Source organism: Anomaloglossus baeobatrachus, chromosome 5 (genome assembly GCF_048569485.1).
Source record: "Anomaloglossus baeobatrachus isolate aAnoBae1 chromosome 5, aAnoBae1.hap1, whole genome shotgun sequence".
NCBI classification, from domain to species: Eukaryota; Metazoa; Chordata; class Amphibia; order Anura; family Aromobatidae; genus Anomaloglossus; species Anomaloglossus baeobatrachus.
Window position 1 is genome coordinate 63,230,068 of NC_134357.1, and position 27,801 is coordinate 63,257,868.

General features: G+C 44.5%; 1 protein-coding gene across 2 annotated transcripts in view; it reads left to right on the forward strand.

The window, feature by feature from the left end:
- Nucleotides 1-27,801, forward strand: part of BLNK (B cell linker) — a 388,622-nt gene that overhangs the window by 24,766 nt on the left and 336,055 nt on the right. For both annotated transcript variants that reach the window (XM_075352283.1, XM_075352284.1), the window contains exon 2: nt 5,545-5,607. In XM_075352283.1, coding sequence (XP_075208398.1) covers nt 5,545-5,607 — 63 coding nt within the window. The remainder of the gene's footprint in view (nt 1-5,544; nt 5,608-27,801) is intronic.

Here is a 27,801-nt window from a genome sequence, read left to right on the forward strand (position 1 = left end):
TTCCCCTTTCCACCAGCATCTGTCATTTTGCCACTCATGTTGATTGCGACAAGATTGTACACTCAAAATGTGGTAGTAAAAATTGAGAGGTGGTGTAGATTGCAGCGGTGGTCTAGCTTTATTAACAGCAGAATAATAAAGAATAAATATCCCTGACAATGCAACTACAGCCCTTAAACTGGCAGCAAAAATTGATAGTATAATGGCTTAGTTATAATGAGTTGGAGTGTGCAATGCAGGCAGAGGTGCTGCAAATGTCTTTGCACTAGTGGGACTATAGCAAAGTCCAATAGCCACGTTTAGGATGCCACTAGGTACACTGAGTGTTTGCTAGTATAATGGCTTAGTTATAATGAGTTGGAGTGTGCAATGCAGGCAGAGGTGCTGCAAATGTCTTTGCACTAGTGGGACTATAGCAAAGTCCAATAGCCACGTTTAGGATGCCACTAGGTACACTGAGTGTTTGCTAGTATAATGGCTTAGTTATAATGAGTTGGAGCGTGCAATGCAGGCAGAGGTGCTGCAAATGTCTTTGCACTAGTGTGACTAGACAAAAGTCCAATAGCCACGTTTAGGATGCCACTAGGTACACTGAGTGTTTGCTAGTATAATGGCTTAGTTATAATGAGTTGGAGTGTGCAATGCAGGCAGAGGTGCTGCAAATGTCTTTGCACTAGTGTGACTAGACAAAAGTCCAATAGCCACGTTTAGGATGCCACTAGGTACACTGAGTGTTTGCTAGTATAATGGCTTAGTTATAATGAGTTGGAGTGTGCAATGCAGGCAGAGGTGCTGCAAATGTCTTTGCACTAGTGGGACTATAGCAAAGTCCAATAGCCACGTTTAGGATGCCACTAGGTACACTGAGTGTTTGCTAGTATAATGGCTTAGTTATAATGAGTTGGAGTGTGCAATGCAGGCAGAGGTGCTGCAAATGTCTTTGCACTAGTGGGACTATAGCAAAGTCCAATAGCCACGTTTAGGATGCCACTAGGTACACTGAGTGTTTGCTAGTATAATGGCTTAGTTATAATGAGTTGGAGTGTGCAATGCAGGCAGAGGTGCTGCAAATGTCTTTGCACTAGTGGGACTATAGCAAAGTCCAATAGCCACGTTTAGGATGCCACTAGGTACACTGAGTGTTTGCTAGTATAATGGCTTAGTTATAATGAGTTGGAGTGTGCAATGCAGGCAGAGGTGCTGCAAATGTCTTTGCACTAGTGTGACTAGACAAAAGTCCAATAGCCACGTTTAGGATGCCACTAGGTACACTGAGTGTTTGCTAGTATAATGGCTTAGTTATAATGAGTTGGAGTGTGCAATGCAGTTAGAGGTGCTGCAAATGTCTTTGCACTAGTGGGACTATAGCAAAGTCCAATAGCCACGTTTAGGATGCCACTAGGTACACTGAGTGTTTGCTAGTATAATGGCTTAGTTATAATGAGTTGGAGTGTGCAATGCAGGCAGAGGTGCTGCAAATGTCTTTGCACTAGTGGGACTATAGCAAAGTCCAATAGCCACGTTTAGGATGCCACTAGGTACACTGAGTGTTTGCTAGTATAATGGCTTAGTTATAATGAGTTGGAGTGTGCAATGCAGGCAGAGGTGCTGCAAATGTCTTTGCACTAGTGTGACTAGACAAAAGTCCAATAGCCACGTTTAGGATGCCACTAGGTACACTGAGTCTTTGCTAGTATAATGGCTTAGTTATAATGAGTTGGAGTGTGCAATGCAGGCAGAGGTGCTGCAAATGTCTTTGCACTAGTGTGACTAGACAAAAGTCCAATAGCAACGTTTAGGATGCCACTAGGTACACTGAGTGTTTGCTAGTATAATGGCTTAGTTATAATGAGTTGGAGTGTGCAATGCAGGCAGAGGTGCTGCAAATGTCTTTGCACTAGTGTGACTAGACAAAAGTCCAATAGCCACGTTTAGGATGCCACTAGGTACACTGAGTGTTTGCTAGTATAATGGCTTAGTTATAATGAGTTGGAGTGTGCAATGCAGGCAGAGGTGCTGCAAATGTCTTTGCACTAGTGGGACTATAGCAAAGTCCAATAGCCACGTTTAGGATGCCACTAGGTACACTGAGTGTTTGCTAGTATAATGGCTTAGTTATAATGAGTTGGAGTGTGCAATGCAGGCAGAGGTGCTGCAAATGTCTTTGCACTAGTGGGACTATAGCAAAGTCCAATAGCCACGTTTAGGATGCCACTAGGTACACTGAGTGTTTGCTAGTATAATGGCTTAGTTATAATGAGTTGGAGTGTGCAATGCAGGCAGAGGTGCTGCAAATGTCTTTGCACTAGTGTGACTAGACAAAAGTCCAATAGCCACGTTTAGGATGCCACTAGGTACACTGAGTGTTTGCTAGTATAATGGCTTAGTTATAATGAGTTGGAGTGTGCAATGCAGGCAGAGGTGCTGCAAATGTCTTTGCACTAGTGGGACTATAGCAAAGTCCAATAGCCACGTTTAGGATGCCACTATGTACACTGAGTGTCTGCTAGTATAATGGCTTAGTTATAATGAGTTGGAGTGTGCAATGCAGGCAGAGGTGCTGCAAATGTCTTTGCACTAGTGGGACTATAGCAAAGTCCAATAGCCACGTTTAGGATGCCACTAGGTACACTGAGTGTTTGCTAGTATAATGGCTTAGTTATAATGAGTTGGAGTGTGCAATGCAGGCAGAGGTGCTGCAAATGTCTTTGCACTAGTGTGACTATACAACAGTCCAATAGCCACGTTTAGGATGCCACTAGGTACACTGAGTGTTTGCTAGTATAATGGCTTAGTTATAATGAGTTGGAGTGTGCAATGCAGGCAGAGGTGCTGCAAATGTCTTTGCACTAGTGGGACTATAGCAAAGTCCAATAGCCACGTTTAGGATGCCACTAGGTACACTGAGTGTTTGCTAGTATAATGGCTTAGTTATAATGAGTTGGAGTGTGCAATGCAGGCAGAGGTGCTGCAAATGTCTTTGCACTAGTGTGACTAGACAAAAGTCCAATAGCCACGTTTAGGATGCCACTAGGTACACTGAGTGTTTGCTAGTATAATGGCTTAGTTATAATGAGTTGGAGTGTGCAATGCAGGCAGAGGTGCTGCAAATGTCTTTGCACTAGTGTGACTAGACAAAAGTCCAATAGCCACGTTTAGGATGCCACTAGGTACACTGAGTGTTTGCTAGTATAATGGCTTAGTTATAATGAGTTGGAGTGTGCAATGCAGGCAGAGGTGCTGCAAATGTCTTTGCACTAGTGGGACTATAGCAAAGTCCAATAGCCACGTTTAGGATGCCACTAGGTACACTGAGTGTTTGCTAGTATAATGGCTTAGTTATAATGAGTTGGAGTGTGCAGAGGACAGGAGGGTACAGTGCTAGGATTGTGGGGCTCTGGGTAGAGGAAAGGAAGCCTGCCTTTCTATTCCCTCCTAATAGGGAAATGCAGCGACGAAATCCCTGACCTTTGCTACACAGACGCTGTCGCTGTTTTCAGGACCTGTCACCTATGGCTCTGACCCTGCCGGTACGAGCCCTTAAAAGGACTGATGGAAAGTGCTATCCCTATGCTGTCCAGCGCTGTGTATGGAGCGCATACAGCTGTATCAGCGATAGGTCTCAGGACGGAGCTGCGCCAGTGATGTCTGACACCAAGGACGCAGAAGAGATAATGGCGTCCTGGAGGAAAATGTCCGTTTTTATAATGCAGGGACATGTGACATGGACATCCTATCACACATGCCGTTGCTTCTCTGGCTAAAAGTCCACTGAGCTGTGTGTGTGTCTGGGATTGGCTGACATGCTGGCCCGCCCCACAAGACGCGCGCGCTTAGGGAAGGAAGACAAGGAAAAAAAAAAAAAAATGGCGATCGCCATTATACAAACAGGAGTGATCTGAAGGCGCTGTTCACGCACACTATACACTGAAATGTCATAATAGTGTGAGTCACAGAGTGACTTACACTATTACAGCGGAAAGCCAGCTAGGAATTAGCTGGTTTTTTGCTGCTAGAACCGTTCTCGAACATTTCTAGAACTATCGAGCTTTTGCAAAAAGCTCGAGTTCTAGTTCGATCTAGAACAGGCCCCAAAATCACTCGAACCTAGAACTGGAGAACCTCGAACCTCGAACCGCGCTCAACTCTAGTTCTGAGTGACCCTTAGGCTTGAAGCTGTCAGGCTCCCGCTCCCTACTGTTAATTAGAGGAGCTGTGCTCTCGATGGTTGACACTTGGGATTTCAGTGGGCCGCATAAGCTGGAAAGCCCTATCCCCCTCGTTGTGTTGGTGCCTTCGATCTCTGAGCTCTTGGGGAGAGTTCATAAGGAGACTATCCTCCACAGGTTGCGTGAAACTACTCCCTGATGTAGGGTCCAGTACCCCGCCGTGCTCAGTACCGTTACTAGATAACCCGATGCCGACCGTTCTCCAAAACTAAGTCTGGCACACTTCTCCAATATCCTGTGACCGGGTCTCCGACTGCTCCGGTCCCAGACCATCGTCTGTGACCTAGCCAACGTCTCCCAGGGATCTACAACTCCCTCAGCTCCTCACTCTCTGAGGGCTACCACTCGACAGAGTGTGGTGTGAGGTGCGGCTAAGACTTGGGTGCTGATGGAAGCAATACCAAAGCTTAGGATCCCAGAACCATGAAGGGTGAGTTCTGCACCATAAGGAAAGGAGTGCAGTTCCCTGTGACACCCTAAATAGGTCAGGAGCGTCACATTCCCCCTTGGTTAAAAGTAGCTCGTCCCCGAGCTACAGGACACCCAGAGGATTTATTTTTGTTTTAACTGAAAGAAAGAATAACAAGTCATGCATACTCATTCATCCCTCACAGGGGAGGCACTGTACTTAAACATTACTTTAAACTCTCAGAGTTAATTTATAAGAACAACAGGGAACGCTACCGGTTGTAGCGGTAGTCAGTGGCTTAGCCTGCTCCGCTGCAACCCCTTCCTGCAACAGTCCATTCCCATCGTCCCTCTCCCATCAACCCGCCACCCAAACAACCTGTATCCCCTGGTTCCTTGTGATGGCATTGAAGTACTGGAGGTGTAAAAGGCGACTCTGTAACTGTCCTGATTAACCTGGTAGCCGTTACACTTTTGTGCCAACCTCCACCAAGGGTCCCTGGTGCCGTCTAAAAGCACTGTCCCAGACCCTGATGGCCTTTTTACCTTTAATGGAGCATGGAAAAAGGTATCCATCTGAGAGCATAGGTGTGGAACCTATCTAAGGTGGTGAGGGACCCCTGTGAGCAGTGGTAGGTTTGGTCAAGTGTCACCATCTCCCCCTTCCCTAGACACAGGGTTTCCCTTCCCTTTCACCATTTGCTTGGTAATTCCCTGTACCTAGTGTGACACCTATGTTATTACATGTACTACTACTACTTTTTTTATTTCCTTACTGCAGGCTATTTGCTCATTTTGTGTTTTTCTCTTGGCCTTTGTCTGTGGAATGGTCACAGTGTGAATGGGCTCTTACTATTGCACATATGCTAACTTATGCTCTGGCTCATTTTATTTGGTTATATTTTAGTGTGGACTACAGGAATGTACAGATGTGCTGGAGAAATTGGGATTGAACGGCTACAGCGTTTTGGTAAGTCTGATATTACTTAAGCAACAATATATTTGCTAATTAATGTGTATCATTTGTAAAAAAGAATATTATATAACATATTTGTGTCTCTCTAATGCTGATTATGAGTTCCCATCATTTTCCCAAAATTAATTTTTAAGCCAATAAGATAGGATGTGAGATGAAAGTGCTATGAAAGCATCATGAGCCACATTGTGCTATGACAGGGTGAATGTAACCAACGTAGTATCTGTAGCGCCCCACGGGGCAGGCGGTTAAGTGCTGGAGGCGACACCGGTAAGGACGAGCTAACACAGTCTCTGTGGGTTCAGGGTGTAGTTTACTCACAACTTCAGCTGCCAGCCCGGTCACACTGGTCACTGCCGTGATGGGCTCCGGTCAATCCCAGATCCGGTAAAGGGGTCACCACAGACGTTGTGAAAAGAGAAGGAGAAAGAGTGTCCTATTTCTAGGGTGTCCCTCTCCGCAATTAGGTACCTTGGCTGAGCTCCCGCTCCAAGCCACCGGGCCCAGCAAAGTCTAAGTCCTCCAGAGATGTATTGCCAGAACTATGGTCCTGACGGTCTGACTAGCTGCCCATGATGTGCGTGTGTAGTGCCTATTTATACTCCAAGTGGAACCCAAACCTAAGGTGGCTGGCTTCTATGACTGGGAAGTCCATGTTCGTATGGCCACCCCCCTGCCTACCCTGAGCCAACCCACTCTGTGTGAAGGTTCCTAGGCAGTGTGTAGTGTGTGAATATGGAATGCCAGTGATTAACCCTCTCCTTAAATGAGATAGATACTGCACTCTGATTGGGGTGCAGTACCCTGTGGCAACCAGAGCCTCAGGAGTGCCACATATCTATGGTATCATTATGATCTTGAGATGTTTGGCATACTAAAACAGCTCTTGGGCTGTTCCATACACCATTTAATAAATGAGATGTCTTTTACAGAGGAACAGTTGTTAAAAATTAGTGGTGTTAGTACTAGAGATGAGCAAATCCATGCTAAACTAATTAAATTAATTTAGACTTTCCCAAAATTCATGGATTAAGGCAAATCTGAATTTTGGACCATTCAATTTCACCATATCCAGCACTGACTAGACATCAAAAGATCATGACGTCATGCCCAATTAGCACAGAGGCACCATAAATGCCAGGACATGATGGGAAAAGACTCCTGAAGATCGGACTTAGGGTACGCTTACCCAGTGTATGACTTGGACGAGTGAAAATCTTGCATAGCACTCGGACAAATTTTATTCAATGAGGCAGAGCAGAGGGTCAGCTTATTTTTCATCCAGATTCTGGATGAGAGAAAAGTCGTAGCATTCTGCGATTGTCAGTGAAAGCCATGTCACTCGCACCCATACAAATCTATGGGTGCAAGTGAAACATCGGACTGCACTCAGATGACATCAGAGTGCAGTGTGCTAATCACATCAGCTGACAATAGATGAGATGGGGAGATTAATCACTCCCTCTTCTCTGCAGCTGTGATCTGATCACAGGATCGGATCACAGTTGCATGACACTTGGCTCACACTGGCAGCACAATGGGAACCGAGGGTCATTAGCATAGAACATCAGGTGCACTCACATTAGATGCCATACCATCGTGTGAATCCAGCCTAAAGCGGAGAGGGGTTGGGAGGCCGGACAAATTATGGCCAGGTGAGGTAAGTATAACTTATTTAGACCTTGTTTATTGTGCTCTGGGGTGTGGATAAACTTCAGATAATAATCAGGTACATACTGTATGATTTGATGCAAACAAATTAAAATTTCCTGGTCAAAATTGATCTAATCTGTCAAATGGAATTCAGCTACTTCACTCATCACTATTTGTGCGCTCATAGTTGGAGCCCTGTCTAGGCCTAATGTCTGTTGGGTAAACAAGTGTCATGGCAACATAGTAAGTTAAAAAAAATACTCAAAGGGGTATTCCAGTCTTCACATGTGACTGTTAGTTTGGTGTTATCACTAGGATCCCACTGATAACCACAATGGGGCATCACCAGTGAATCCAGAGATAGGCTGAATTAAGCATAGAACAGCAGGGATCACCTGAGGGCAGTACTAGGCCTAGCAAGGAATAAAATGGGTGAGTATAGACTTCTTATTTTTAATATATAATTTTCTACTCATAACTCTGGAAAACTCTTAAATTGTCAAACAGAGTTTTGCACAAAGTTCGCCGATTTATGACAGCATCAGCCTCTATTCAGATTGCATATTCTGACACTCCGCCCAATGGTTTCTCTGGTGTCTGGGATCTACACAGGCAGACTCAGGCATCAACCTGCTGTGTGCTGATTCATAGGCAGGCTAGCAAGAGTTAATCTCTGCTAGTTTACTTGGTACTTTGGTCACATGTTGTGGGAAGGCCTATAACATCTGCTCCCCTTCTGTTTATGCTGATTGAATCCTTCCACCCATGCCAGCCATAGTCTATTCTATCTTGGTCTGTGAGGTGGGATGTCCCAGACTGTCTGGTAAAAGTTGTGATTATTGCTTGGTGCGGTTGTGGAGTTTACCCGTTGTTTTGTAGCTTCCATCCTGCTCATGTTTTACTTGAGAATTTCTTAATGTCTTATCGTGTGTTTGTGTGTGTGTGTGTGTGTGCTATTTGACAGAGTTTTGGTTTTCCCTTATCTGTTTTTAGCTGTCAGTTCTATCACACCGCTGTCCCTAACTTACCTGGGGGGAGGGGGAATCAGATCAGGACTGGTCAGGAGCAAGGCCAGAAAGGAGACTTCGGCATCTCCACCATCAGAAGTATCAAACAGGAGACAGAGGAAAGTTGATCACATCCAATAATGTGTCACCATGCATCAATGGAGTGATGCGATGGAAAAGTCCTCCAGGTGGACAAGAATGCAGGACAAAGAGGATCAGCACATCCAAAAATATGTTAAAAAAATGTCTTCTTTATTTCTGCATAAGTTAACAGTCAATCCAAGACATAGTAGTCCTGACGCATTTCCGGTGCAAAGAAGCGTCCTTAATTGTAGGAAATGCATCAGGGCTACTATGTCTTGGATTGACTTTTAACTTATGTTGAAATAAAATAGAATTATTTTTAACATATTTTTGGATGTGCCGATCCTCTTTTGCCTGCATCAGAAGTATCCTTCAGATTAGGGGTTGCATAGGCCCCCCTAGCTTGAGGGACAGATTAGGAGCCCCGATTCCCTTCTATCCCATAGTCATTCGTGACATTAATGGAGAGTGGAAGCGCCAGTGTCTCTAGGCTTACTGATACTACTCATCTCTTATAGTCATGAAGTAATTTCTTCTTGATGTTGTATCTAGTTGTATCTAGTAAATGGAGAATAACCGAGGCACTACCTAAACATGAATATACTGCGTTCAGGTTGATTATCTTTTCCCTGTCCTTGCTTAACATAATTTCTAGTGATAGGCAAACATGCTCGGCACTGCTTTTTACTCGATCAAGCATTAGCGGGACGCTCGACTGAGTATCGCGAGTGCTCGGATATTTCAACTGTGAAACAGCGACCAGAAGGAACAGGCTCGCTTCACAGCCTGAGGTGTGTAGGCAGCCTAGGGAGAGCCAGTCAAAGTCTCTGAATGGCTCTCCCGGAGAGAAAACAATCTTCTCGGATGTAGTATGACCCAAAAAAAAAAACCTCATCCTCCCGCCGGAAATGCTCTGTTTCTGGCTGGCTGTGTGTGCGTGGACACCCAAACAGGTCAATTATTGACTTTCCATAATGCGAGTCATTACTCGCGTAGAGCTCATTCGAGCTTCTGGCCAGCTCGAATTGAGTGTCAATCATTGTTGCTGTCTTTTTACATCTGAATTGTTTGTATTGGTTGTTACATACCCTTTTCCATATGTAATTAATATCTTTTTATACACAGTGGTACATTACCCCGGTGTCAGGAAAGTAATACGCAATAGGAATGACTCAATGGGAACTCAAACATATTTTTATTGGACAGGAACAGGGAGAAGGGGAAATAATAGCTAAGTACAGAAATTTAAAGACAACAAATCAGCTCACAGTTTACAATATACACAGTTACAATCAACTCATCAGCTGCTTAACGCCCTAGCGATTATGCTAAATTCCCTCAATAATAACCCAATCCTGGAGTGTCACCCTACTTATAGTCTTTGTCAACAATTAGGCAAGAAAACGTAAGCTCTGTATGAGTCTATGTTAACGGTAGACTACACTTGGCGTAGTTGTGTTGCAATTCATTATGTCAACAGTTTAACTCTGGTGCTTAGCTTTTCTCTCTTAGTACCTTCCATCAAGGCAGGAAGTAGCGACCCGGCTCACTTGGACATTGCACTGGAGCAAATGTTTATTTCTCAATCTCTGGCTCTTGATGTTTGATCATCAGAGCATGACAGCATAATTTGGTCCTTCGCTGGAGGCAGTGTTCTGGCTTTGGTGCTTGATCGCGCAGTCTTGTCCTTCTCTGGTGAAGATATTTGGTCTTTGGGCTCCTCTGGCAACGCTATTCGGTCTTTTGGGTCTTATGGTAACGGTATTCAGTGTTCCATCTTCGTGTTCTTCTGGCAACGGAAGGGCTCAGTTCTTCTTTGGGCTCAGTACACTTACAGAGGCTTCCATTACAGACAACACATGCCTTTTCTGCTGTATACACGTCTATTCTCCAGGGGATCGTGGTGCCAACTCTACCTCTTTGGGACTGGCTTTTTATATTTTGTAACTGTGCCACAGTTGTCACCTGATCCCTTCTAACTCTTCCCTCGAAGGAAACACACTCCTTACAGTTCAGTTCCTGGTGATTGTGGTTGATCAACAGATGGCGATGTTGATCTACAAGTGCTGTGGAGCCTCGAATATAGGTGTCTTCTGTTGGCCACCCCCTTATCCACACAGTGACTATTAGGGATCCAATCACTACATTTTGTAAATACCTACTGGCAAATAATTAACCAAGATCACTTGGATCTTTCATCCATTTTCAAATTGATAATTTTTATGAAGCTAAGATATCAAAACTACCAGCTATAATATGGGGAACATTTATCATTAGTTGGTGAAAAAAAGTAAAAAATTAGAGCAGATGCTTGTTTCCCCAATAAATTTGGAACAATTAAAAAAAAAAAAAAAGAAAAAATACATATATATATATATATATATATATATATATAGTACAAATATAAAATCTAGAGTTAGATACTGTAGTTGTAACATGATTGACTACATTGTGGACTAGTTATTTCTTCTTTGGCTCCACTGATGATAGTTCACTTGTGATGTATATCCTATAAAGCCTGAAATTGAATATTAAAAAAAAAACAATAAAAAAAAAAAACAACAACTCATCATTGTGCCTTTCCTCTCCTATTCCTTTTGGAAATGTAATAATTAATTGATAGCTGTGTGTTGCACTACCCCAGAAACAACATGTCCCAACATGTCCCTACTCACTGACTGTCCAATCGGTGCTCACAGTGTAAGTGAAATATACAACTTTAATAGCTACCGAGGAAATTACTCCAGTGTTGCAGCATTAAAACATAAAGAATTATTGTATACATTATACTCATTTCCAATTTCTCACTCCTCGACACGGATTTACCAAATGTTTTGTTACTTAGATCAGAAATTGGTGCATACGATAAAGTAAATTTTACCATATAAAAAAGTTTCTGCCCACACATTAAAAAGTTTCTGATGTGCGGGCAGCAAGAAGTACCAAGTTTATTTAGAGTCATGTATTAGAAATGGGAAGGTGGATGGGCACATGCATCAACTCTTTCCATTCAATTCTATTGGACGTCTGAAAATTGCAGAGTAACTATTTGTAGCTTATACCTACGGAGACAAATAGATCTGCAGAGGAACGCTATGCTCAGAATATTATATATACAGTATAATCATCAAAATTGCCTATTTTGTGTCTAGAATCTCTATCTGTCAGGATTCTAGATAGTATAGTTGTGTAAATCCACTTACTATATTTTTCGGATTATAAGACGCACTTTTCTTCCCAAAAATTTGAAAGGAAAATGAGGGGTGCATGTTATAATGTGAATATTGTTTACCGGGAGGTGGAGAATGAGAGCTGTGCTGGCTGTGGGGTGCTGTGCTGGCTGTGGTGGGTGCTGTGCTGGCTGTGGTGGGGGCTGTGCTGGCTGCGGTGGGGACTGTGCTGGGTGTGGTGGGTGATATGTGTAGCAGGGCACTGAGGCAGGTGAGATGCTCTGTTGGCAGTGCAGGCTTCAAATAATGACACCTAGAGTTGGCGTTTGCGCAGGTAGAGCTCTCAGTTCAAGATCTCATCTGTGTATGTGCCGCATCTGGCCCATTGATCTCCCAGAAGCGGACTTAAGGAAAATGGTGCCTGGAGGTGGCTCGTGCGCAGATGAGATCTCGGCTTGTCATTAAGCCTTGAGCTCAATCTGCGCATGCGCCAACTCCGGGCGCCATTTCTGTGAAACCTGCACCGCCGACAGAGGAGCATCTGTGACACCTGCTGCACTGCCCTGCTCCACACAGCCAGCATGGCGCCCAAAGCCAACACAGCCTTTGCAGCCAGCACAGCCCCCACCACAGGGCCCACAGCATCGCCCTACTACAGCACCGCCCCTGCCACCTGTGACCCCGTTCCGCCACCGCTGCAGCCCTTCCTCCGGTAAGACACCACCGGAGTATAAGACAGACCCCATTTTTTTTTAACTTTTTTATCTGTAAATTTGGGATGCGTTTTATAATCCAGTGCATCTTATAAAACTAAAAATATGGTATACTTTAGTCTGAATCACTGAATGATCTTAGGCAACTTTTAAAGATGAGCAAATCTGCCAAAATTTTATTCAGACTCTCTCATAATCGGAAATTTGATGCGCATCCAATGCAAATCGAATATGAGCTCAGATTGCTATTGAAAAGGACCGTATATATTCGAGTATAAGCCGACCCGAATATGAGCCAAGGCACCTAAATTTACCACAAAAAAACTGGGAAAACTTATTGACTCGAGTCTAAGCATGGGATTATAATAGACACCCCAAATTTAGAGAAGGAAAATTGGAAAAAATATTTTTTAATGTTAAAATGGGGGTCCGCCTTATTATTCTAATGTATGTTGTATTAGCTCACCAGGGCAGGGTGACGATAGAGCGGCTCAGGAGGCTGGGTTGACGATGCTGTGGGCTCGGAGGATGGGGGTGTCTGTGGCTCAGAAGGATCACAGGACGTAAGGTTGGCAATACTTCAGGGGGGGTCGCGGGCCAGGAGAGTTGGCAACACTGCGGGCTGAAAGGCGTCGCAACAGGCGCCATTGAGCCTGCCAATGAGCTGTGACATCCATCTCAATCTGTGCACGTGCTTCTTCCATGTCCATTTTATTGAAGTCTATTGCGTCAACCACTGGCGGGTTTAACAAGGCTCACAGCTCACCGGCAGGTGCAATGGTGCCCGACAAGACATCCCAGAGTCCGCAATATTGCCGACCCTCCTGAGCTGCGACACCGCCGCAACTCCCCCAAGCCACAGTATTGCCAACCCTCCATCCTGTGACCCTGTTCTGCACCGACACAGTAAATTTTATCCGGATTAAAAGACACACCCTCATTTTGCCCCCAGTTTCGGGGGAAAAGAAGTGTGTCTTATGATCTGAAAGTGGGACCCTCATTCGAGTATAAGTCGAGGGGTTTTTTTTAAGCATAAAAAGGGGTTGAAAAATTCGGCTTATACACAAGTATATACGGTAATTTTTTATTCTCTGAGGTCTCCTGACCCAAAGCATTATAAATAGATGACCTGGGAAGTGGTGAAAAACAATAAATTTATACTAACCTCAACTATCACTTGTCCTTGCTCCACACTGGTCTTCTGCTGTTTTTCAAAGCCCCTCTCCCCTTGCTCCGCACACCATGACATGCGCTGCCCCATGTGAACGAGAAAGGGACAGATGAGGGACTGAGTGAATATGATTTTTTTTATTATTAAATTTCAAAAATCTTGGATTCACTAGAATCTGTGAATTTTGGAAAATTCATTTAGAAACAATTAGTTTATCTCTAGTAACTTTATCAATATTTGACTCTTTTTGAGACTTTTTTTTAGTTCATTCATGACTACAGATGAGCGGACCTGCGGAAGTTCGAGTTCTGCGGGTTCAACCGGACTTTAGATATAGTTCTGTTCTGGACCAGAACTTGACCTGAACCCCATGGGACGCCACTAATTGGACAGTTTGGCTTTCCGCCCATGGACAGCCAGCCATAAATGGAATACTTCCAGGAGAGGGAGGACGAGATTTTTCATAGTTTATTTTTTTTGTGCACACTACCTCCGATAATGCTGATTTTCTCCCCAAGTGTGAACCATCCAAACACTGCAAGTGGCTCTCACTTGTCCGAGCACAGAGCATACCCAAGCACAGCGATGCTCAATCGAGTGGTTTGCATGCATGAAGCACCCAAACTCGAACACTGATTTTTTTTTTTTTACGAACCTCAAGTTTTAAAATTCTCTATTCATGAAATTTTCCATTGTTATGCCTTGCTGCTTTCAAAATTCTATTGTTTGACCTTGGAAACAGACAGAGGCTCCACTCCGCTGTCAGACGTGTGACTTATGTCTAATCATCATCTGACCTCTGACAATAAACTAGTAATTAGTAACACCTAGAAATAATGCGAATGATAAATCAAAAAATAGGAAAATACTAAATAGCTGGGACCATGCATCCTGGATTCTTCCACCTAGGTTATTTTCTTTGGCAATTCTCTGAATCTGATTTTCTCAGCGGTTAGCATATAATCCAGCAGCTGCTTATACAGCGTCTGTCAATTTAGACATTCTCTAAACAGTTCCCATGCCCCGGGCTTGCAGGGGCTATCTGCATTAAAGAGGCAGCTAATGTCAGCATTTAGCACAACAACACGAACCGATCCCAATTCCCCTCTCTGGACCTCAGGACGAATTCATCAATGTTTAAGCATGGAGCTTCCTGTGACCCAATCACTTCATTTTCAGGATTTAAACTATTATGTATTGTAAAGTCTTATGGTACAAGTGGAAGAAACAAGGTCAGATCCCGCTGTCAGCTCATTGGGATGATGTGTGTGACAAGTAATGCATTATGCATAGGATGCTGGTAACATACTGTATGCCTTTTGGAGATCATTGACAGAATGGTTCGCTTCCTATCTTATCCTACTAGGTAGAAATACAATGTATCTGTGCAACTGCAACAATATCTTATTTAAAACTTCCATTCAAATTTACATTAATTTTCTTTACTATGTGCAGATGACTTTTTAGTTTTGCTCTGCAGTTTTCCAACTATTAGCATTAACCAGGCGCCTTCTATTTTTCATAATATATACAGTGGGCCCCTAGACAGGACACATTGTTTGAACCTGGAGGGATCTTGCCTGCGGCTACGTTAAAAGTAAGGGATAAAATTAAAACCACAAAGGGGTTAACTAGTACCAGTTCCCCACTGACCCCCCTGTTTGACAACCCTGATTCCCCCCCCCCCCCCCCCCCCCCCCCGGGTGTCTGGTGGAGGAATTCCTGATTCCTGTGATGGAACAGGAGGTCAGATATCAGAATGGGTGACATAATGAGAGAGGGTTCTTTACCATCCTTTGAGGAACTACAGACCCAATCCACCTTTAGACAATAAAAAGTGGATGGAATATATACAGCTAAGTTCATTTGTAAATTCCAAATGTGGGGGGCAACGATCTCCCCGATTACTATTGACCACACCATTTGAACAACTATTCTCAAGGGAGACACCGCCCACACACCAGATCTCATTAATAAGTAACCTATTAAATTGACAAGGGTCGGTGGACCCCAATTATATCCGGGCATGGGAGAAGGAATTGGGTTATGACCTTACAGAGGAAGACAAACAAAAGGCATATATATTCTCCCATAAAATATCTGTAGCGAGTAATGCTCAAGAAAAAAGTTACAAGCTACTGACGAGGTGACCCCACTAGAGTCCACAAGGCATTCCCTTTGGTATCAGATCGTTGTTGGAGATGTGATAGGGAAACGGGAACCATGACGCACATATGGTGGGAGTGTCAAGGGGTGGCCCCATTCTGGTCAAAGGTGCATCAGATTTATAATCAAATGACGGAGGAACGAGTCATGCCATCATTCAAAACCGCAATTCTATCAATCCTTCCTGGTTCCATAGGGCAACAGAAAAATAGTCTGCGGCGCTTCTGTCTAATAGCGGCACGAGCAGTTATCCCACGGCACTGGCGATCGACGACGCGACCTAGAATAACAGAGTGGCTGACGGAATTTTCCCATATATTTCGAATGGAGGAACTCTCGTCGGAACTCTCAGACTCACAGGAAAAAATTGTGAGGTTGTGGCAACCTTGGATATCATTTAAGGAAACAGCAGACTTTTCTAATATATTCCTGTAGCAGTATCCGAACCCCTCGTTTTCCCTTGTCGTTGTCTTTAGATCTCTCCTCTCTTCTTGGTTCTCTCTTGATCTTAAATCCTTGTTTCATATGTATTAAGTTGGAATAAATCATTATGTTCCAGTGGTCCAGAGACAGCTGGATTAATAGTAGATTCTGCAATGGAGTTTGAGGATTACCCCAAGAGTACAGTTATAATAATACAGGGCAGAAATGACAAGAATATATGAGAATATGTTATATACCTACGTTGGGTTTGATATTAATGTAATACTTCCCTATACTCTTCTCTTTTTTTTTTGCTTTCTGTATTACCTAAAATTCTTTTAATAAACACTGATTGATAACTATATACAGTGGGGGAAATAATTATTTGTCCCTTGCTGTTTTTGTTGAAAAAACAAAAACAACATTCTGACGTGCTTCTTATGTCTCCTGCTGCATGGACAAACGGGTACCGAAACCTGGTGGAATCACGGAAGAAAGGAAAAGTAATCCGGCGCATGTGGAGTATAGTGACCGCCACTCCAGTTAATTTATTATCGTATAGTGGTTGTCAAGTCAACTTGACAAAGGCTACAATATGTAGCCGAAACGCGTTGCAGCTGTCAATTTTTTTTCTACACCTTGAAGCTGAGTATGTATCATGCTTCACATGCTTTATATTTTTACCACTATACGATAATAAATTAGCTCGAAATTTATCATGAGTGGAGGTCACTATACTCCACATGCGCCAGATTACTTTTCCTTTCTTCCTTGCTGTTTTCGTTAGTTTGCCCACTGACAATGACATGAACAATCTATAATTTTAAGGGTAGGTTAATTTTAACAGTGAAAATCCAAAATAAAATCCAGAAAATCCCATTGTATAAATTACATACATGTATTTGCATTTTGCAGAGAGAAAAAAGTATTTGATCCCTCTGGCAAACAAGACTTAATACTTGGTGGCAAAACTCTTCTTGGCGGCACAACAGTCAGATGGTTTTTGTAGTTGTTGATGAGGTTTCTGCACATATCAGGAGGAATTTTGCTCCACTCCTCTTTTCAGATCATCTCTAAGACATTAAGATTTTGAGGCTGTGGCTTGTAACCTCGGAGCTTCAGCTCCATCCATACATTTTCTGAGGGCTACTCAATGACCTTAATGTGTTTCTTTTTGAGACACTCCTTTGTTGCCTTGGCTGTATGTTTTTGGTCATTCTCGTGCTGGTAGACCCAGCCACGACCCATTTTTAATGTCCTGGCACAGGGAAGGAGGTTGTCAATCAAGATTTTATGGTACATGGCTTCATTCATTCTCCACTGAAGTAGTTCTGTGTCCTTAGCAGAGAAACATCCTCAAAACATAATGTTTCCACCTCCATGCTTGACAGTGGGGATGGTGTTCTTTGGGTCATAGGCATCATTTCTCTTCCTCCAAATACGGCGAGTTGAGATAAGGCCAAATGGCTCAATTTTTGTCTCATCTGACCACAGCACCTTCTCCCAATCGTTTTCAGAATCATCCAGGTGTCATTGGCAAACTTCAGATGGGCCGGCTGAATATGTGCCTTCTTGAGCAGTGGGACTTTTTGGCACTGCAGAATTTTAAGCTATTACAGCGTAATGTGTTACTAATGGTTTTCTTAGTGACAGTGGTTCCAGCTGCCTTGAGATCATTAACAAGTTTCCCCTGTGTAGTTTTAGGCTGATCTCTAACCTTCCTCGGTCCTGGATACCCCACGAGATGAGATTTTGCATGGTTCCCCAGATCGATGTCGATTGACACTCATTTTGTATTTCTTCCATTTTCTTACTATTGCACCAACAATTTTCTGCTCACCCAGTGTCTTACCCATGGTTTTGTAGCCTATATCAGCCTTGTGCAGGTCTATGATCTTGTCCCTGACATCCTTAGAAAGCTCTTTGGTCGCCCATGTTGTAGAGTTTAGAGTTTGACTGATTAGTTGAATCTGTGGACAGAAGTCTTTTATACAGGTGACAATTTAAGACAGCTATCTGTAATGCAGTTAACGAGTTGATTAGGAGCGTCTAAGGGTACCGTCACACTTAAGCGACGCTCCAGCGATCCCACCAGCGATCTGACCTGGTCAGGATCTCTGGTGCATTGCTACATGGTCGCTGGTGAGCTGTCAATCAGGCAGGTCTCACCAGCGACCAGTGACCAGCCACCAGCCAGCAGCGACTCGTGGAAACGATGCTGCGCTTGGTAACCAAGGTAAATATCGGGTAACCAAGCAAAATGCTTTGCTTGGTTATCCGATATTTACCCTGGTTGCCAGCGCACACTGCTTAGCGCTGGCTCCCTGCACTCGTAGCCAGGATACACATCAGGTTACTAAGCGAAGCGCTTCGCTTAGTTTCCCAATGTATACTCTGGCTACGAGTGCAGGGAGCCAGCACTGGCAGCCTGAGAGCAGAGTACACTAGTAACCAAGGTAAATATCGGGTAACCAAGCAAAGCGCTTCGTTTGGTTACCCGATGTGTACCTTGCTTACCAGCGTCCGCAGCTTCCAGACGCCGGCACCCTGCACATTCAGATCGTTGCTCTCTCGCTGTCAAACACAGCGATGTGTGCTTCACAGCGGGAGAACAACGTCCAAACAATGAACCAGCACTGTGTGTAACGAGCAGCGATTTCACAGCAGGGGCCAGGTCGCTGCTTAGTGTCACACACACAGCGAGATCACTAATGAGGTGCCTGGTGCGTCTGGATCAAATACTTATTTGTCTCTGCAAAATGCAAATAAATTCTTATAATTTACACATGTGATTTTCTGGATTTTATTTTGGACATTCCATCTCTCACTGTTAAAATTAACCTACCCTTAACATTATACACTGTTTCATATATATATATATATATATATATATATATATATATATATATAATATATATATATATTTTTTTATTATATATACACTATATATTAATTTATATAATTACTTATATGTTAATATGTATATACAGTATACTGTATATAATATATAATATATCTATATTATATTTAGTTAGATATATATATTTACTTTATATGTACACTGTATATTATTTATACATGTTTACACATATATAACTTTATTTTTTGTTAATAATATTATTGTTATTATTTTATTTTTTTTTCATTTGTTTCATGAATTCATATGAATTTATGGCATGCTACATCAGATGCAGACTATTCTCCCATAGAATACAAGGCCATATGAAGGCACCATATGGCGGCACAGAGGGACCGTAGGGACTCTGAGCGCCGCTGTACAGACTGTGCACATGGCTTTGCCATGTGCATGAGTTCTAAAGAAATGCACATATTTCAAAAGAGCTTTTCTCTGGTGACATGGATTGAAATGTTCCAAAGTGTTTCCGTTGCAGGGCACAGTAACCCAGACATACACAAAAAAGCAGATAACTAATGTTGTAGAAAGATGTGGGCGAACACTGCATAAAAACAGCTAATAGCATCAAGTCACTAAAAGGTATAAGTAGTGTATTAAGTAAATATTCAGATAATACTGCTGCCTTTCCCAGGGTTTTATAAGATTTATCAGTTTGTTAGTTTGTTGTAAACAGAATAACAATTTGTAAATTTTTTCTGTATCAAAAAACAGCAGTTTAAAAAAGAAAGGATTAAGCCGAAAATTGATGTGTAAGCAGCGGCTGTACAAAACAACAGAGTTGCAGCTTTTAGATTGAGAGGAGGAAGCAAAACCTAAACACGGTGATTTTATAATTGTGCTGCGAGAAACACTATTCCCAAATTCACTAGAGTTCTTACAGAATCCGGTGTATTTGGGGGAAATTGTTTACACATAAATGCAATCAAGTTGTAGTGACTCCAGGTAATTGAACAATCAGTTTAAGGCTCCCTTCACACGTCCGTGTCTCCGGTACGTGTTTGGCCTGTTTCCTCAAGTACCGGAAACACGGGCACATGTAGACCCATTAAAATCAAAGGGTCTGCACGCATGTCTGTATTTTGCCATGGACCGTGTGTTTGTGTGGAGCATACGTGTGCCCGTGTGCTCCACACGTAGACATGTAAGTTTTTTCTCCGGCATCACAGGTGTCACACGGACCGCACACAGACCGCATGGATGGGATCCGTATTACACAAACCGTAGAAAACACACGTGTCTGTGAATTAAAAGGAATTTCTATACTCACCTTCTCCAGCGCTGCTGTCTCTGCCGCTGCTGTCACTTGCTTCCGACCCCCGCTCATTATGCTCATTGCATATTCACTTCATTGCGGCCGGAAGCAGCAGCAGCGGGGAGTCGGCAGGACTGGAGACCGCAACGCCATGGACAGGTGAGCAGAAAGTTCCTGTTCTCCGTGTGTTCTCACGGATAGCACACGAAGAACACACGTGTGTAATAAACACGGCACACAGAGGGCCATGCACACCTTTGACACATCCGTAAAAACGTGCGTGATTTTCACGGACGTGTGACAGAGGCCTAAGTAGGATCTCGAATTGTAGAGAAAAGATAGATTGGTGGGCCTGCCCCTATAATATGTTGGTGGCATCATCCAGATCAGCAGGGTCTTCTGACTCAACAGCCCCATGGGTATATAAGAGATGGTTGTGCTTTGGGCAAGAGACAAGAGGGTGGCCAAGACATTGTGGTCTGTACTCAGACTGATCATTGGACATGTACGATGTCCTCATAGTGCTGAACTTTGAATAGGAAATATAATTCTCCACTTTTTTACGTGAATTTTCAGTGGATGTGTATTTTTTTCATTTATTTATATATGGTTGCTGGTATAGCATCATAATATTCTGCACCACAGTACAGAGATTGTCACATCAATCCCTGATCCCCATGGGACTTAGAAGCTAATTTCTGTAATTCTCACTAAATACAAGTTAACCCCTTCCCAACCTAGGACGTATATATACATCCTAGGTCAACTCCCGTTACCAGCAAGTCTGCGGTAATCCATGCATATGTCAGCTGATCTGATTTGAATTCCGTTACCTTCTTTTGTAATCTGATTTGATAACGGAGGTCCATTTCTTCTCCAGTAGGCCAGCGTATTTCTTGTCTAACGCTTCATTCATGTCTAGTGCTGTTAACAGTGCCTTTTAACCCCTTAGATCTCGCTTTCAAACCGTGACAGCTCCAAATCGCTGCCATGACGTGTTTCCTGTGAATTCCGGCACTCACAGAAGAGCAGCATTTCTCCTGATCAAAGCGATGCTGCAGCATCGTTCTTATCAGTACAAATGATCGCACAGTATAGCCATAAAGTCCTCTAGGGGGACTAGTAAAATCAATGAAAAATGTAAAAAAAAAATGAGTTTTAAAAAATATTAAACAATAAAAAACCTAAATGTTAAAATCACCCCTCATTTGCCCCATTGAAAATAAAACCGGAAAAAATACCCATATTTGGTATTGCTGCTTTCAGAAATGCCCGATCTATGAAACTATAAAATAAGTTAATCTGTTCGGTACACGGTGTAGTAAAAATAAAGATTTACAAACGCCAAAATTACGGGGGGGTTTTGGTCGCGGCAGCATTGCATTAAAATGCAATAACAGGCGATCAAAACATCACATCTATGCAAAAATGATATAATTAAAAATGCCAGGTCAAGATACAAAAAATAAGCCATCACTGAGCCCCAGATCCCAAAAAATGAGAATGCTACTGGTCTCGGAAAATGGCGACAAAAGCGCCATTCTTTTTTTTAATTTTTTTTACAAACTTCTGAAATTTTTTTCACCCACCACTTAGATAAAATTAAAACTATACATGTTTGGTAGCTATGAGCTCATACCAACCTGGAGAATCATAATGCTGGGTCAGTTTTACCATACAGTGAACATTGTAAATAAAAAAACCCCAAAAAAACAATTATGCAATTGCAATTTTTTTTTGCAATTTCACCGCATTTGGATATTTTTTTGCCCATTTTTCAGAACAATATGGAGCAGAATGAATGGTGCCATTCAAAAGTACAACTCGTCCCACAAATAAGCTCTCATAGCACTATATTAAGGGAAAAATAAAAAGTTATGGTTTTTGGAAGAAGGGGAGGGAAAAATTAAAAATGGAAGGGGTTAAAGGAGTTGTTCATGCTTGGCGTTAATGTCTGCAGTCGCTCTCAGTGACTGCAGTCTTGTGAATCATCACAATGTAAGCTGTCAGGATTCTGCGTTGCCACTAGCGAGCAGTCATGTGACCAAAAGTATGTGATTTGCATACTTCCGACCACATTCTGACTAGATGCACGTCTAGTTGGCATGTGACCGCATGTATGCAAATCGCTTACTTGCAGTCACATAACCACTCACTCCTGGTGCTAGTTGCAGAGAATCTTGATAATGTGCAGTGTCCACACTGCGAGGATTCACAAGGTTGCAATCACATGGAGGGACTGCAGACATTAAAGGGGGCTTTACACGCTACGATATCGTTAATGTTTGATCGTCGGGGTCACATTGTTAGTGACGCACATCCGGCGGTGATACTTACCAGCGACCTTAGGCGACCTCAAAAATGGTGAAAATCGTTCACCATGGAGAGGTCGTCCCAAAGTCAAAAATTGGTAAGGGTTGTTTAGCGTTGTGGTTCATCGCTCATGCGGCAGCACACATCGCTATGTGTGACACGGCATGAGCGAGATCCGTCTCCTTACCTGCCGCCGGCCCCAATGCGGAAGGAAGAGGTGGGCAGGATGTTTACATCTCGCTCAGCTCTGCCCCTCCGCTTTGATTGGCCGGCCGCTGTGTGACGTTGCGGTGACGTCGCTGTGATGCCGAACGTCCCTCCCCCTTGAAGGAGGGATTGTTCGGCAGTCACAGCGACGCCGCCGACCAGGTAAGTACGTGTGACGCTACCGTAGCGATAATGTTCGCTACGGCAGCGATCACAAACAATCGCATGCGCGACGTGGGCGGGTACTTACACGCTCGCTATCGCTACAAATTGCTAGCGATATCACTACCGTGTAAAGCCCCCTTTACACCAAGCCTGGACAATCCCTTTAACCTATGATCAGGCTTCTGGAGTGTGGGAAAAAAACTAGAATAACTAGTGGCCCAATGACTGGCCATTTTTAGTGAAGAAAAAGGAGAGGACATCTGAATGTAAAGATATAATGGCTTTCTAGTTTTGTCATAATATATAGAAAACTGGAACATCCAGTGGTAGCCCACATGGAGAACAGACAAACTTTCAGATCCTAGTGCTACTGCCTGTAGACATTAAAGATGCCTAAAGACAGAGAAAGGTTGGTTGATCCCACAGATTTTGCAAAGATCAAATGACTTTGTTATGGGTATTGGCGTCTCCTGATTGTTTCCCAACATTAAGGATCGAGTATTTTATATTTAAACACATGGTACTGTTGCTCTTAAAGAAGATAAGCTAATGCCAGAGAAGTCTGATAACATTCCCCATTCAGAGCACATGCACGCTCATCCTTACCAATTATGCTTGTTTGCTTTTACAAGCACTTTGCAATTTCACCAATTTAACAAAATGAGACAACCCTTTTTAGCTCCGGTGTGTTGTTCTTCTGGTTATCACAATTTGCTGCTGTGAAAAAAAATAATTTAATAAATAATAATTTTCTTTCTATAACGCCAACGCATTCCGCAGCAATAAAAAATTAAGACAATAAGCAATAACAACAAAGTAACACATCGTTCAACAGTTACAGCAGGGGTGAGGGCCCTGCTCATGCAATCTAAAAGGAAATTGGGGAACACGATAGGTAGAAAGTGCTCGTAATGTACGGTGCAGCCATCATTATAATAAATAGGGGTTGGGTATGATACAACGTAGCATGAGCCGTTATCAGCCAGGATCTAAGTACAGTTACCAGGTGCTATTGTGACGCCCTGGCCTATCAGGTCGTCACAGGGTATTGTGCAATCTGCACTTCTGCACAGTATCCACCCTCCTTGGTTACGGATCCTGGTCCTTTGGTGTTGCTAAGAGCAGAGCCAGTCAAAACCCTAGGAAAACTTTACACTGTGCCCACCAGACACACCACTGGGGGCCCTGAAGGGAATAGGGTCGCCCACTGGGGGGGTTGGTAGGGGAAAGTGAAAAAGTGAAAAGGAGTCGTGTGGTGACTCTCGAGAGGAGAGGTCACAAGAGGAGGTCAAGAGCAGGGCTCCTTGAGTCTACTAGGTGGCAGACGTTGGTCTGGGCCTGGAAGGAGCTGGAACCCCAGTCACAGGGGATCGTGTCAAGGGGAACGGATTGCTGAGGAGGGCAGCCGGCGGCCTTGAGCCATCTCCGGGCAGGGGCCAGGGCACGACGGGGTATGCGGACCCTAGGCCAGGAAGTAGCTTCAAGCGTCCTGGTAATTTACCAGACAGGGGTGAAGTCTTCAAGATTCATCCCTCACCCGCTCCAAAATTGGGGTACTAGCGCAACAAGGGGATAGGACTTTCTCAATACATAGTCCAGAAAATCCCAAGCGTGAACCCTGAGAAAAAGCTCACTCCGTTAGCCATACTGGTGAGTGGGACCCGATTAGTTCCATACTATAGGGTCCAACAGTGAAAAGGTGCCACGGAAAAGGCCACAGGCTAACAAGCAACACCAAGGGCACAGATCCACGCGTGCTCCCTCCCTGCTGCAGCGGTGCTCAGAATTCTAGTTTACAAGTTGTCGGTGTCAGTATTCTTGGACTGAGTGAGTACGCAGAAAACTCCTTCCTTTTCCCAACGGCATCTGTCGCGGGCGGAGGAGGGGACGCTGCGCTCTCCCACTGCTCGGGTCCGGCATGGCTACTGCTGCTGCTGCTCGGGGGTGGCTCGAGCGGCGGGCCGGATCCCGAGGACTCGAGCGGCGTTCCTCGCCCGTGAGTGAAAAGGGGATTGATTGTGGGGATTTATTGTCCGTGACGCCACCCACGGTTGTGTGATAATGGTGACACCACCGCTGCTCTGGACGGGGATCCCGGGAGCGGTGACAGGGAGCAGCTTTGTTGTTAGTTCTCCCCTCCGTGGGTAGGGGGTTGGTTGTCCCGGGGCCCGGTGATGGGGTAGGAATGGATGATGGCAGGCGGGTTGCGGGGCCTGGTGAGGTGCAGGGTCGCAGGGGCAGCGCTGTGCCGCACGGCACGGTGGTACTCACTCAGCCTGAGACGATGACACAGTTCTCGTTAAAACACACGGCTGGAAAGACGGGTCCCACGGACGGCTGCTGTTGCTTTTCCCCGGCAGGTTGACGGTGACTGCCTTTCCCTGCACCTAAGTACGGTAAATGGTTCCAATGGGTTCCCACAGGTAACCCGCTCCCCGGCTTGGATATGGGCCAGAGGAGCCCCTTTTGCCCGCAGGCGCTGGCCTTGAGAAACGGTTGCCTTGGCGGTGGCGGTGTCTCTCTCACTGGGTTGGACTGTTGCCTTCTGTTGGGACTTGACTGTTTGGAAACCCAGGAGGTCCCCTTCACTAACGGATTCGGCAAATTCACGGCGACTCCTAGCCTTGCCGGGGTCCGAAAAGCCCCTGCCAATGGTGCTGGCTTCTCCTTGTGTACCGGTCCGGTACCGCCGGGCCACCGCCCGTCCACGGTCCTTATGGTAAACTCCGATAGGCCACTCCTGCAGACGGTCACCACCGTCTGCCAACCTTGCTGCTCCGTCCGGGCCACACACCCGGACTAACTTCAGATCACTCAACTACCACTTTGCTCCTCACACTTGCTCCTCCACAACTAAACTGTCTGTCGTTCCCTCCTCCAGAACTGTGAACTCCTCGGTGGGTGGAGACCAACCGCCTGGCTCCACCCCCTGGTGTGGACATCAGCCCCTGAAGGAAGGCAACAAGGGTTTTGTGTCTGGCTTAGATGTGCCTAAAAGGGGTGTAGGGTGTGGTGGTGTAATTACCTGTGGCCCCTGGCTTGTCCAGGGCGCCACACATCCCCGCCACCAACACCACCGGGCCCCGGGGCGCAACCCCCTGCCCACGGAGGGGTTAAACATCTTGCTGCCATACCACCGCCACCAGGCTCCTCAACAGCAGCAGTGGTACTCCATATTACCACGCACCGTGGGTGGCGTCACGAACTTCTAACTCCCCTGTACATACTCCCCCTTTACAAACTCAAGTGTCCGCACGAACCGCCGGGTCCGGAGACCCCCCTCGAGCCACCGCGGTTCCGGATCCGAGCAGCTCGGCCGCTGACACGGGGATGGTACACTATTGGGTGCATATGGAGGGTGTGGAGAAAGATGAATAGGAGGGAGCAGATTATGAGGAAAAATTAGGAAGGGAGAACTGGGAAGAGTTAGGTTATTGAAGTAAGGGGAGGTGATAAGTTTGTTTAAATAGATGTGTTTTAAAAGCACATTTAAAAATGTGGGGGCTAGGTGTTTAATTGGATTGTTTAGGGTATTGCATTCCAAAAAAACTGGTGCAGTACAAGAGAAGTCTTGTAGACCGAAGTTTGGACTATAGAGTATGTTAGTTTTATATCAGTTGCAGAACAGATAGCACAGGTAGATTAGTAGACAGAGATGGGGGATGAGATGTATGGTGGTACTGAACACTGGAGGGCTTAGTGGGTGAGAGTGATAATTTTTGATTGTACATTAAAGTGGATGGATAACCAGTGCAATGACTGGTACAAGGTGGAGACATCGATCTAGGGGTTGGAGAGAAATATGATCCTGGTTGCCGCACTTGGAACGGATAAGAGAGGAGAAAGTTTGGTTAGAAGAAGACCAAATCAGAAGAGAGTTACAGTAGTCCAGGCAAGAATGAATAAGAGCAACTATAACAGTTTTTTCAGTTTTAATTGTGACACTAGCCAGTGAGTGATAGGATATAAGAATAAAAGGTCTGTGTCATATATGACCCCAAGACAGTGAGTATGCTGCTTGGAAGATGTGGTTGAACCACCCAATTAAATTGCAATATTGGGTATAGGTAGGATAGTTGAGAGAAGATACACAAGAAGTTCAGCTTTCGAGAGATTCAGTTTCAGATAGAGGGAGGACATGACGTTAGGGACAGAGGACAACCAAATCCCTGGTATTTTGTAGTAATGTGGGGGTGATATCAGGAGAAGATGTGTATAATTGGGTATCCAATAGGGGTAGTACATACAGAGAAGAGGAGGAGGCCTACGACTTAGCCCTGAGGAATGGTGACCGTATGATGAAGAGGAGAAGAAAAGAGTTGAAATGATACAGTGAAGGAGCGGTCAGAGAGGTGTGAGGAAAACCAACAGAGAACAGCAGGTTTTTGGAGGCCGATAGAATGGAGTGTGGCACCCCTGATTTTCAAGTGCCACAGGGTACTACAGCTAACCCCAGATTCCTGGAAGACTATTGCTGGTAAAACACCACAAACACACACATGCACGCCCTTTTCCCCACACTGGGTGACAAGCTAGAGTTGGAACTGATGGATGGCCACCTATTGGTCGGGACTCATCCAATCCACTAGTTAGAAACATGGGAGGAGGAGGGGCCAGTCAGTGGAGTGATGGGAGACGGACATCTTGAGAGGCAGAAGGGAGTCAGACTAAAAGAAGTCAGTGACACTGAAGTCAGCAAGACGTTAAGTCAGAAGTCAGTGCACAGATGGAGAGTATGGGTGACTGACTGAGTAAAAAGGAGTACAGTCGCTGGGAGAGTACGTGCCAGTACTCACGGGACTAAGCACTGGCGGGGCACAGGGCCTTAGTTCAGGAGGACGCTACAAGCTCACCTGATAAATACCTGCCCGGTGAGGGGACCATCAAGGACCTCATCAAAGTTAGTGACCGGGGCACAGCAGCAAAGAGGGAACCTAGGAATGGGGA